At 39.8% G+C, this 13633-nt stretch overlaps 1 protein-coding gene across 1 annotated transcript in view; it reads left to right on the top strand.

The window, feature by feature from the left end:
* The window catches only part of Pak2 (p21 protein (Cdc42/Rac)-activated kinase 2), a 79117-nt gene that overhangs the window by 53829 nt on the left and 11655 nt on the right, over positions 1-13633 (top strand). The window contains exons 6-11 of the mRNA XM_013019310.1: positions 4469-4601; positions 5332-5395; positions 6708-6756; positions 7802-7914; positions 9626-9743; positions 12188-12287. Coding sequence (XP_012874764.1) covers positions 4469-4601; positions 5332-5395; positions 6708-6756; positions 7802-7914; positions 9626-9743; positions 12188-12287 — 577 coding nt within the window. The remainder of the gene's footprint in view (positions 1-4468; positions 4602-5331; positions 5396-6707; positions 6757-7801; positions 7915-9625; positions 9744-12187; positions 12288-13633) is intronic.

The following is a 13633-nucleotide window of genomic DNA, read 5'->3' as shown; positions in this document are numbered from 1 at the left end:
GCCACTTCCGGTTTTCTGGTGGTTTATTGGAGATAGGAGTCTCACAGTCTCTCCTGCCCAGGCTGGCTTTGAACCGCGATCCTCAGATCTCAGCCTCCTGAGTAGCTAGGATTACAGGTGTGAGCCACCAGCGCCCCTGCCAGGAGATTTTTTTATCTCTAATTAATCACCAAAAAGGCTGAATTGGAGTTGTAGCTCAATTTAGAGCACTAGCCTTGAGCACAAAAGCTCAGGGACAGTGCCCAGGCTCTGAATTCAAACCTCAGGACCGGCACCAAAAAAATTTTTTTGATCAGTTGTGGGGCTTGATCTCAGGGCCTAAGTGTTATATCTGAGCTTTTTCACTCAAGGCTAGTGTTCTACCACTTTAAGCCACAATGCCACTTCTGTTTTTCTGGTGGTTAATTAGAGATAAGAGTCTCAAGGTAGCTAAGAGTCTCAAGAAAGGTGGATTCCGGTGACTCACGCCTGTAATCCTAGCTAATCACAAGGCTGGGATCTGAGAAGCCCAGTTCAAAGCCTCTGGAGCAGGAAAGTCTGTGAGACTCTTAACTACAATAAACCACTAGAAAACCCGAAGTTGCACTGTGGCTCAAGTGGTAGAGTGCTCATCTTGAGCTGAAGAGCACAGGGACAGTGCCTGAGCCCAAAGTTCAAGCCCCACAACCAACCAAAAAAAAAAGTCTCAAGGACTTTCCTACTTGGGCTGGCTTTTATCTGCAGTCTTCAGATTTCAGCTTCCTGAGTAGCTAGGATTACAGCCTTGAGCCACTAGTGCCTGGCCAAAAAACAGTTTTTGAGAGTTGAAATCTGTTAATTCCTTTGAAAGTAAAAATACTTAATAACTGAATTTGTTTCTCCCCTTTTTTCAGAGAATTTATCTACTTCTTTAGTTTTGTTAATGTAGGTTATTATTCTATCTGAAACAGATATTCCTCTTCCCCAAATTATGTTTATTTTATCTCCCATTTTATATTTCTCTCAAAGCCTTGATGACATTCAAGATGCAGTTGAAAATGAAATACCTTACCAGATAAAGGAGAATTTTAGCAATAGTGCAGTGGACTGTGATAATGGCAGTGGTGTAGCTGGTAGGCCCAGCACTGACACTGACTATGGAATCTATAATCTCATGAGAGTGCCATGCTTTATTCTTTAGAAATGGCAGTTTGAAATGAAATGGTAGACTTCAAGTTTGTGCACAACTTTGAGGGAATTATTGATTGTTTTTTAAACACGAATGTTTCTAATATGCATTTTTTGTATGTATGTGTGATGGTAGGACTTGAACTCAATTGGATGCTGTCCCTGAGCTTTTTTGCTTAAAGCTAATGCTCTACCACTTTAGTCAAGCCCCACTTCTAGCTTTTTTGGTGATTAATTGGAGATAAGAGTATCAAGAACTGGGCTGGCTTCAAACTGAAATCCTCATATATCAGCCTCCTGAGTAGCTAGGATTACAAGGGTAAGCCATTGGCATCCAGCCCAATATAAGTTTTCTTTTCTGCCAGCCCTGGGGCTTGAATTCACAACCTAACCACTATCTTTGAGCTTTTTTGCTCAAGGCTAGCACTCTACTACTTGAGCCACAGCACCACTTGTAGCTTTTTCTGTTATGAGGTACTAAGGAATGGAACCCAGGGCCTCATGCGTGTTAAGTAAGCACTCTACCACTAAACCACATTCCTAGCCTCCTAGTATGCAATTTTTTTAACTCCTTTTTTAGTAAAACATTCTAAGCTGTGTTTTTTTTCCCCTACATTATATGATACTGATACTGTTTTAGATCTAGTCACACTGCAATTTTTTCCCTATACTTAAAAGAAAAAGTTCCACATTTATTTTCTTAGATGCATGTATTTTTCTTTTTATGGGGGAGTGGGAGCAATATGGTGGGGTTTTTATTTATTTTGGTGGTAGTGGTGTTTAAACTTGGGTCCTTGAACTTGCTAAGCAAGGTCTCTACCACTTGAGTCACACCTGTAGCCTTTTTTTTTTTCCAGTCCATGGGGGGACAGGGCTTGAACTCAGGACCTGGGTGCTGTCTTTGAGCTCTTTTGCTCAAGGCCTTTGAGCCACTGGGCCACTTCCGGTTTTTGAGTGGTTAATTGGGATTTTTCTGCCTGGGCTGGCTAGGATTGACTACTGTCATGAGCCACCAGCACCCAGCTCTGCAGCCTTTTTTGTTTTAGATTTTCAAATCAGCTTTCTGCTTTGCACTGTGATCCTCATTCCTATAACTACCATCTCACTGAGTTAACAGGTGTTCTCCAGTTTGTTTTTTGTTTTTTCTTGACGATACTAAGATTTGAACTCTGGGCTCCATGGTTTATACCTTTTGACTGTCCTGAGTTGAACTCAGGGCCTGGCACTGTTTACTGAGCTGTATTTTTATCAAAGCTAGTGCTCTACCACTTTGAACCATAATGCCACTTAAGGTTTTTTGGTGGTTAATTGGAGATCAGAGTCTTATCAATTTTCCTGCCCTTGCTGGTTTAGAATTGGGATCCTCATATCTTAGCCTTCTGAGTAGTGAGGATTGCCCCCATAAGCTATCAGCACCCAGCTTCCAGCTTATTTTTTATTTGTTTGGTTTTTCATGTTTTCTTTTTTCTTTTTCTTTTTTTTTTGGGGGGGGTCCGGTCGTGGGGATTGAACTTCTGGGCCTAGGCACTGTCCCTCAGCTCTTCAGCTCAAGGCTAGCGCTCTACCACTTGAGCCACATCACCACTTCCAGCTTTTTTCTGCTTATGTGGTGTTGAGGAATCGAACCCAGGGCCTCATGCATGTGAGGCAAGCACTCTACCACTGAGCCAACTTCCCAGCTCCTGTTTTATCTTTTTTGTACTGGGGATTGAACCCAGGATGTTGCACCTGCTATCATTTTCCCACTGGGCTACATCTCAGCCTCCAGCTTATTTTTTTCAGATTAGATCTTACTGCCTTTTACTTAGGGTAGTGTCTTATGACTCTTCCTTCTCCTCCTCCCATATACCTGAATTACAGGGATTTTTGTTTTATTTTGTTTGTTTTTCATTGCTGATTGTAGGGTTTGAATTTAGGGCCTGGGTGTTCTTCCTGAGCTTTTTTTGTTGTGGTTGTTAGTCATGGGGCTTGAACACTAGGCCTGCGTGCTGTCCAAGCTCTTCAGCTCAAGGCTAGTGCTCTACCACTTGAGCCACAGTGCCACTTCCGGCCTTTTCTGTTTTTGTGGTGCTGAGGAATTGAACCCAGGGCCTCATGCATGTGAGGTATGCACTCTACCACTGAGCCACCTTCCCAGCCCCTGTTCCTGAGGGTTTTTTTGCTCAAGGTTAGCACTCTGCCACTTAAGCCACAGCTCCATTTTAGGTTCTTTGGGGGGGGTGAGAGGGGTACTTAATTGAAGAGTCTCACAGACTCTTCTGCCCAAGCTGGCTTTGAATGGTGATCCTCATATCTCAGCCTCCAGAGTAGCTAAGATTACAGGAGTGAGCCACCAGTGCTCACTTTTGTTTTTCTCTTTTTTTTTTGGCGGGGGGGGGGGGGGGGTGTCCGGTCGTGGGGCCTGAACTCTGGGCCTGGGCGCTGTCCCTCAGCTCTTCAGCTCAAGGCTAGCGCTCTACCACTTGAGCCACAGCGCCACTTCCAGCTTTTTTCTTTTTGCTTATGTGGTGCTGAGGAATCGAACCCAGGGCCTCATGCATGCAAGGCAAGTGCTCTATCACTGAGCCACCTTCCCAGCCACAGTTTTGTTTTTCTCTTCTTTGTTTTTTTTTGTTGTTGTTTTGTTTTTAACAGTCTTGATATATATGCAAAACTCAGAACGCTCTTAATTTAACCTCCAGATTGCTTTGTTTACAGGTGTGTGTTACCACACTAACACTTACATGCTTTTTTATTTGGAAATATGACTCCTATTCTTTGGAACAATAGAAAAAAAGGGGTAGATGAATGAAGATGAGAAGGTGGGGAGGTGCAGTCAAGAAGCCAATCTAACCGGGGCCTTGGCTCACGCCTATAATACTATCTACTCAGGAGGCCGAGATCTGAGGATCATGGTTCAAAGCCAGCCTTGGTAGGAAAGTTCGTGAGACTCTTATCTCCAATAAACCCACTAGAAAACCGGAAGTGGCGCTGTAGCTCAAGTGGTAGAGCGCTGGCCTTGATCTGAAGAGCTGAGGGACAGCGCCCAAGCCCAGAGTTCAAGCCCCACAACAACCAAAAAACAACAACAAAAAAGAATCCAATCTATATTCTACAAAATTAAGAAGAGTCGGGGAAGGGCTAGGTAGGGGTGGAATAGGTAAGAGTGTTGAAAAGGGTGACATTAATTATGATACATTGTATTCATAATCTGTTTTTAAATGGCAACTCCTTTGTACAACTATAGGTAATTTTTTAAAAATCAAAGAAATGAAGAGAATACCATTAAGAACACATGACTTTGTATTCCCCTCAATTCTCAGTAATGACCTGTATCTTGCAGATTTATACACGGTCTGTAATTGACCCTATTCCTGCACCAGTTGGTGATGCTAATGTTGACAGTGGTGCCAAGTCTTCAGACAAACAAAAAAAGAAGACCAAGATGACAGATGAAGAGATTATGGAAAAATTAAGTATGTTACCTACTTTTCTTAGAGTTCTTAATAGCTCTTAAAACAGTGGGCCCCAGAGCTGGAATTGTAGTTCAGTGGTAGTGTATTTATCTACCACATGCAAGGCTCTGGGTTTAATCCCTAACACCACAAGAAAAGAAAAGAGCATTTGGTCCAGATGAATTTTAATTTGTGCCTATAATTTGACTTAAGGAATAAAGGAAAAATTTTCTCCTTAGAGGAATAATAATACATTAGTTTTATTAGTACATATGAAAAGTATTTATTTAACTGGTGAAATTAGTCCCTTTCAGATCAATAGTTTTTCACTACAAACCAGATTTAAAGGGCATAGTTGGAAACCTTATCAGATGTGGTTTTGTATATATTTAAGAATATTTATAGCTTCTTCACATGAATCTACAAAAAGTCACTAACAAAATTATCATTCTATAGATATGTGTTTGTGTGGTCATAAAATAGGTTCTGGGGGGGGAAATTTGTCTTTTTTAATTCAACAATAATCATTGGCCTGTATCAAGCATTATAAATCTAGTGAAAATAGATCTTGTTTCTGATAGTTTTTGACTTTTATTATGTACTTCGATACTTAGTGTTTAAAAAAATTTTTTTGGAACTTGTGATTTCAAATCCAGTATTTTAAAGTCAGTACTTTATTAAAAGTAATTATTAATCAAATTAATTTGCTTTAAAAAGGCTGATCTTCCAATTTTTGTTTTTGTTAAAACAGGAACTATAGTAAGCATAGGAGACCCTAAGAAAAAGTATACAAGATATGAAAAAATTGGACAAGGGTAAGTTTTTGTGACTTTAGCCCATAATATTCAGTACTCCTTGGGTATCCCACATGGTTGGTGTATCTTTGCCTCTTACATGAGCTCTAAATATATATGTAATCTGACTGGGACTCTTTGGAATAGGGTTTTTGCCAGACCTGGGGCTTGAACTCAGGGCCTGGGCTCTGTCAGTGAGCCTCTCTGTGCTCAAGGCTAGTACTCTGCCACTTTAGCTTACTGTGCGGCCACTTCCCTGTTTTTCTAAGTGGTTTATTGGAGATAAGAGTCTCAAGGAATTTTCTGTGCAGACTGGCTTTTTGAACCATCATCTTCAGGTCTCCTGAGTAGCTAGGATTACAGGCATGAGTCACCAGTGTCTGGCCCCAATGTTAAATTTTACAAAATTATAAAGAATTGCATAAAATGAAACAATATGAAGTTTAAAAACTAGGCCAAACTGGTGGCTCACATCTGTAATCCTAGCTACTCAGGAGGCTGAGATTTGAGAATCATGGTTTGAAGCCAACTTGGCAGAAAAATCTGTGAGACTCTTATCTCAAATTAATCACAAGAAAATTGGAAGTGGCACTGTGGCTTAAAGTGGTAGAGTGCTCGCCTTGAGCAAACAGAAACTCAGAGATAGTGCCCAGAATATGAGTTCAAGCCCCACGACCCAGAAGAAGAAGAAGAAAATAGGCCAAATATATTGTTTATAGAGATACGAACCCATGTCTTTTGTAGTTGAAAGCATATATTTGATATGCAAATACGTATCAAGTATAGGTCAACTTTGGAAAATGGGAGGGTCACATCAGAAAGGTCATAGAGTTTATTTACAGTTCTTTGTTTATGAAATGAAGATGTTTTCATATGTGGATATTTAAATTTTTTTAATCCCTATGTCTTCGGGGTTTTTTTGTTTTTGTCGGTCATAAGGCTTGAACTCTAGGCGTGGGCGCTGTCTCTCAGCTCTTCAGCTCAAGGCAAGCTCTCTGCCACTTGAGCCACAGTGCCACTTCTGGTTTTCTGGTTGTTTATTGGAGATAACTAGTTTCACAGCCTTTCCTGCCTGTACTCAGCCTCCTGAGTAGCTAGGCTTATAGCCATGAGACACGGGCTCCTAGCTCTCTGTTAAGCATTCATAGATCTGAAATATTTCAAACACAAGGATTGCTTTTTTCTTTTTCCCCCTTTTTGCTTTTGCTTTACTTGTAAAAATGTTAAGTCTAAAGTGTTCTTCAGTGTCTTTTCCATTGTGCAAAGTGTAAAATTTGGATATTATAAATGGTAATGTTTTAGAAACCTTAAATCTTGTCTTTTTGCTCTGTAGGGCTTCTGGCACAGTTTTCACTGCAACTGATGTAGCACTAGGACAGGAGGTAATGGTCTTTTCATACTTTGGATGTTATCATTAGCATTACATGTAGAAAGAAATTATAAAAAACTTACAATATGAATTATATAGATTATTACAACTCTTTCTTCCTTCCTGCCTTTCTTCCTTCCTTTCTTTCTTTTTTCCTTTCTTCCTTTCTTCTTTTCTTCTTTTTTTCCTTTCTTTCGCCAGTCCTAGGACTTGAACTCAAGGCTTGGGCACTGTCCCTGAGCTTGTTTTGCTTAAGGCTAGCACTCTACCACTTGAACCACAGTGTGCCACTTCCAACTTTTTCCCGTTTATGTGGTACTGATTAATTGAACCCAGGTTTTTATGCATGCTAGGCAAACACTCTATCACTAAGCCACATTTGTTTTGTTTTTTAAAACAATCACATATGTGAACAAATATAAATCTCTTTAAGTTGAATATATTGTAAGAATTGATCTATGCAATTTTACAGCAATTCTTATGTTTAGGTAACTAAGAAGTAAGTTCATGGGCTGGGAAGGTGGCTCAGTGGTAGAGGGCTTGCCTTGCATGCATGAGGCCCTGGGTTTGATTCCTTAGCATCACATAAGCAAAAAGAAAAAAGCCAGAAGTGGCACTGGCACTGTGGCTCAAGTGGTAGAGTGCTAGCCTTGAGCTGAAGAGCTGAGGGATAGTGCCCAGGCCCAGAGTTCAGGCCCCACGACCAGACCCCCCACCCCCCCGGAAAAAAAAAAAAAGTAAGTTCATTGTCATAAATAAGAAAATACGTAAAAACTATTTTCCCAACCTGAAATGAAAAAAAAGATTAATTCCTGGTCTATGCTAACTTTGAGTTGGTCAATCAACTTTAAGATAAATCTAAACATATCTAGATTCTATCTGTTGCAAAGCATTGTGCATAGGTCATGTGCAAGACAAGTACCATTTGTGAATAAGTTACAGTCTCATTCTGTAATAAAATAATATGTACATTAAATTACTCAGTGGTGGTTTTAACTTCCAACTTTTTCTAAAGGTATTAAGAAAACTGATGTTTTTCCATTCTGTTTCCATTCTAGGTTGCTATCAAACAGATTAATTTACAGAAACAGCCAAAGAAGGAATTGATTATTAATGAGATTCTGGTGATGAAAGAATTAAAGAATCCCAACATAGTTAATTTCTTGGACAGGTAAATTTGAATTTTTTTTGGGGGGGGCATCTGGTCTTGGGGCCTGAACTCTGGGCCTGGGTGCTGTCCCTCAGCTCTTCAGCTCAAGGCTAGCGCTCTACCACTTGAGCCACAGTGCCACTTCCGGCTTTTTTCTTTTGCTTATGTGGTGCTGAGGAATCGAACCCAGGGCCTCATGCATGCAAGGCAAGTGCTCCACTACTGAGCCACCTTCCCAGCCCTTGAATATTTTTAAACGTTGGGATAATATCATGGTTTTGTAAAGGATAGCCACTTTAGTTGGAATAAAACATCAGGGCTGAAAAGTATCCTCAAAGGAGGAAGAGAACAAGAGGTAAAAATACACTATATTATAGTTTAGAAAGTACTCATACAAGAAGATCACTTGGCAAAGGAGAGAAAGCAGTTAAATGAAAGATTGCTCATAATGCATTGTGCAGATAAAACAATACTAGAAAATATTGTGATTCATGTCTTGCCCACAATTACACAGTTTTTAAATTGCTGTTAGTTTTTATTTTATGTACTGCAGCCAAGCTTTGAAATTACTATCCTCCTGCCTAAGTCTCCTGAGTAGCTGGGATTACTGGTGTGCCACCACACCTAGCCAGTTTTCACTTAAATGCTGTTTGCTGTGAGCAAATTGCACGTGTTTATTAAAAGTTCATTTAGCTTAGGAATCAGTAATAAACAACAAAGAAAAATAGAAAATTATACTGTTGCAGATGTGTAGTTTTTTTTAAATAATGACATAAATAAAGGCTAGTATAAAATAATAATAGTGGTTGTATTGGAGCTAGTGAATTATAGGTGATTTCTTACATGTATTTAGAATGGAGAGAAGGTAATATATTTTGAGATCTTAGTTCTCATTATGGGGACTTTGTTCATAGAAATAAACTTTTCAGGTATGTTTCCCTGCTTTAAAATAGCATTTTTAAGTCAGTCTGGCTGGTGAGTCAGATAAACCCTAGGCTTTAGAATCATGGTGCGTGCTTTCAGATTCTGGTTCTGTTTCTAGACTCCCAGGTCTTTGTGTTTGTCTCTCTTCTCTTTCCCCCCTCTCTCCCCTTGAGAATAGGGTATTGTGTGTAGCCTAAGATAGCTTGAGCCCCTGGTCTTCAGAGGTAAGTCCTTTCATTGGAAAATAGGACTAATGATCTTTTTTTTTGGGGGGGGTCCAGTCGTGGGGTCTGAACTCTGGGCCTGGGCTCTATCCCTCAGCTCTTCAGCTCAAGGCTAGCGCTCTACCACTTGAGCCACAGCGCCACTTCCGGCTTTTTTCTTTTTGCTTATGTGGTGCTGGGAATCGAACCCAGGGCCTCAGGCATGCAAGGCAAGCACTCTACCACTGAGCCAACTTCCCAGCCCAGACTAATGATTTCTACATCATACATTCATTCTAATTTGAATACTCTGTGTATTTGAATACTCATTTGAATACTCTCACACAAGTGATGATTGTGGGAAAATTCTAACTTTAAAATGATTCAGGAGGATAGATCATAATCTCTTCAAGTTTTGAGTTTTGTACTATAACATAGTAGCTTTCCGGTTTTCTTCCCAGTTCTTAGCTGTCTTAGCTCTCTAGTTTTATTATGATACATAACGTTTGAGTCCCTCAACATAGAATGTATAAAATAAAAAAGTGTATAAATGTATAAAGTGTGAAAAATAAAAATGTAAATGTGTTTGTATATTCCACTTTTAGTTACCTGGTAGGAGATGAGTTGTTCGTAGTAATGGAGTACCTTGCTGGTGGATCACTTACTGATGTTGTAACAGAAACCTGCATGGATGAAGCACAGATTGCTGCTGTCTGCAGAGAGGTGGGTTTACTTCCTTTTGGGTAAGATAAGGTGATATATGGTTTGGAAAGAGTGAAAAAAAGGGAAAGTTTTCCTGCCCAGGAAATTTTATTGTGTTTGGGATAGTTTCTCTACATATTCTCTGCCTTGCACCCTTTCATCTAACATAAAAGCTTCAGCCCTGTGTTTTATATGTTATTTGGGAATGAAGCCTAGGAATCCCCCTCCTTTTTTTTTTTTTTTTGGTTGTGGGGCTTGAACTCTGGGCCTGGGCGCTGTACCTCAGCTCTTCAGCTCAAAGCGAGCACTCTACCACTTGAGCCACAGCACCACTTCCGGCTTTTTCTGGTGCCAAGGAATCGAATCTAGGGCCTCATGCATGCAAGGCAAGCACTCTACCACTGAGCCACCTTCCCAGCCCCTGAAGCACAGACCTTTGAAGAGCATTCATTGGCAAATTTTAGTGGAGTGATCATTACAGTTTACCCTTTAAAAAGGACACTTCAGAGTAAAACCAGATACCATTAAAATTATCATTCATAATGGAAACTAGAACCATCTCATTATAAAAAAACTCTGGTCCTTGGGGCTGGGAAGGTGGCTCAGTGGTAGAGCGCTTGCCTTGCATGCCTGAGGCCCTGGGTTCGATTCCCAGCACCACATAAGCAAAAAGAAAAAAGCCAGAAGTGGCGCTGTGGCTCAAGTGGTAGAGCGCTAGCCTTGAGCTGAAGAGCTGAGGGACAGTGCCCAGGCCCAGAGTTCAGGCCCCACGACCGGACCCAAAAAAAAAACTCTGGTCCTGGAGCTGGGAAGGTGGCTCAGTGGTAGAGCGCTTGCCTTGCATGCTTGAGGCCCTGGGTTTGATTCCTCAGCACCACATAAGCAAAGAGAAAAAAGCCGGAAGTGGTTCTGTGGCTCAAGTTGTAGAGCGCTAGCCTTGAGCTGAAGAGCTGAGGGACAGTGCCCAGGCCCAGAGTTCAGGCCCCACCAGTGGACCCCCCCCCAAAAAAAAAAAAAAAAACCTCTGGTCCTAACTTTATTGAACTCTCTGGGGATGAAATAACTGCTGTTTTTTTTTAAAGTTTATAATTATTTTTTAACTACTGTTTGCTTAAGTAAATAAGTTCTGCCAAACTACTTAAGTCTAAACCAAAACAAGTCTTCCTTCTATGTATGTTTTCTAAAAGGAACTTAAGCTAATAGCTATTTATCATCATTGAAATTGAAGCTAATGATTATTTATCATCATTGAAACTGACCCTTTATTTTGTCAAGGAAAGGAGAAGATTGTACAAGTTCTTATGATTATATTGTATTTCCTGTAAGTTTGGCTTTCAGCAATTCTGCAGTAGTACAAGATGAATTACAAACATTTATTAAAGTGTTAAAAATGTTCTTTAAAATTTTAATTCTGATTTGTGTTCTGCTTCTTTGATTGAAGGAAGAAAATAACCTTTTTCATAGTTCTTTAATCATGTCCCTTAACAAAATGTTTGATCACTTAAAACTGATCAAATTTAATGAGAATTTATCTTGTTCTCATAGTTGATACAAAATTAATTTTGTAACCAAAGTTATAACAAAAACTATATTCAGAATACATTTATTCATTAACAAAATCCTTTGCTTATTAAATTCTGAGATTTAATATTAAAGTCTGAGGTAGCAGCAACATATAGAAGCCTTGCCAAAGTTTGTATTTTCATAATTCCACCTCTCAAGATGTAATATGTGATTTGGTAGTTAATTAGCACTAATTCAGTAAATATTGAGTAGTAGGAAGGGGAAAAATTAGTGCCAGGGTCTTGGATTATTGCTCGGTGACAGAGCATTTGCTTATCATCCTTGCATGCATAAAGCCCCGGGTTCAATCCCAAACATAGAGGAAAAGACCATTAGTGACAAATGAGTTACATGCATAGCATACCTCCTAGTCCTACCTACTCAGGAGGCTAAGGCAGGCGATTTGCTTAAGTCCAGGAGTTGAAGACCAGCCTAAACAATGTAACAAGACCCTGTCTTATAAAAAAAAAATAGTGACATTATAAGACATTATTTAATAATCTCTGGATAAAATCAGAGTAGAGGGGCTGGGAAGATAGCTCAGTGATAGAGTGCTTGCCCTACATGCATGAAGCCTTGGGTTTGATTCCTCAGTGCCACATAAGCAGAAAAAGCTGGAAGTGGTGCTGTGGCTCAAGTAGTAGTGCACTAGCCTTGAGTTGAAGAGCTGAGAGACAGTGCCCAGGCCAAGTTCAGGCCCCACAACCGACAAAAATAAATAAAATCAGAGGAGAGGATCTTATTAATTATGACATTTTTTTAACTTTTCATGTGAGAGGATGTTTTTTCTTAAGTATTAAGAGAGTCTTCTGCTAGATACAAACAAGGTAATGCTTAGGTCATAAAATAGCATATATGAACCTTTCTTAGACTTTAGTAACTGATTATTTTCTTCTGTTCAGTGTTTACAGGCACTGGAATTTTTACATGCTAATCAAGTGATCCACAGAGACATCAAAAGTGACAATGTGCTTTTGGGGATGGAAGGCTCGGTTAAACTTAGTGAGTAACAAATGAAGAAATAACATTGATTTGATATTTGTTTACTATAATGTCTTTCCTTTATCTAGTTAAAATAATTCTTATATTAATATTTTATGATTTAATACATGAAGGGAAAGGGAGCCTCCTGATAAATGCTATGAACTAGACAGCCCAAATTTAAATAGCACATCTGCTACTATTTGTTGAATATTTTTGAGCAAGTTATTTAATTTCTTTTTGTCTGCTTAGACGTATGTTCAATAGAAAAAGAAATATTGTATATCTCAGAGAAGTTTTTTCGGTTAAAAAAATGTAAAATATTGTCAGGTACCTGTGGCTTAGACCTGTAATCCTAGCTACTCAGAAAGCTGAGATCTGGAGGATCAAGGTTCAAGACCAGTCTGAGCAGAAAAGTCCAAAAAAAATAAACAGCAAAAAGCCAGATGTTGGAGACCTGGCTCAAGTGTAGTAGAACATCACCCAAGCAAGCTGAGCAAATGTGAGACCTTGAGTTTGAACACTACTGCCAAAGGAAGAAAAAGTATGTGTATATATATATGTGCACTTTGGAATGTCACATGTTGACAATATTTTGTAGCCATAAACTTTTTGTTTCTGACATCTCTTGGAATAGTTTTTTTCATACTCTTCAGCTATCTGTAAATTTTATAGAAGTAGTTTATGTAATCTTGATCTCAGGTATGATAGGTGGTGGGAGTCGGGGGAGGGAGTGTGGAAATCTCACTTTTCTAGAATTCTGTATCATACTCAGTAAGTCACGAAGAAACATCTAAATTTCTTTCTTTGCTTTCATAATCCCTTATTTCCAAATCTCCCCCCCCCCTCCCTGGAGGATTCAAGAACTGTTGCTGAGAGAGGATGTTCAATCAAAAGATCAACCCTTTCTACCAACCTGGTCTGCTAGAGGGCTTGTCTTCTTTCTCAACATCTTTTCTCCCAAGCTTCCTCTATAGGTTATTTGATCAGGTGGTCAATAATTGTTCATCTTCAATAATCATATTGGACAAGTAGGAAAAAGACATTCTTTGTTTATAGTGCTGGTACAAGAGCCTGAATTCAGATCCTAGGTGCTGTTCCTTTTTGTCTCAAAGATGGCACTCTACCACTTGAGCCACAGTTCAACCTCTAGCTTTTTGGTGGTCATTTGGATATAAGAGTTACACAGACTTGGGGCTGGGAAGGTGGATCAGTGGTAGAGTGCTTGCCTTGCATGCATGAGGCCCTGGGTTCGATTCCTCAGCACCACATATGCAAAAAGAGAAAAGCCGGAAGTGGCGCTGTGGCTCAAGTGGTAGAGCGCTAGTCTTGAGCTGAAGAGCTGAGGGACAGCGCCCAGACCCAGA

The sequence above is a fragment of the Dipodomys ordii genome, unplaced genomic scaffold (assembly GCF_000151885.1).
Source record: "Dipodomys ordii isolate 6190 unplaced genomic scaffold, Dord_2.0 Scaffold45, whole genome shotgun sequence".
Classification (NCBI taxonomy): domain Eukaryota; kingdom Metazoa; phylum Chordata; class Mammalia; order Rodentia; family Heteromyidae; genus Dipodomys; species Dipodomys ordii.
The sequence above is the reverse complement of the archived record's forward strand: the minus strand, read 5'-3'. Positions and strand labels throughout refer to the sequence as shown.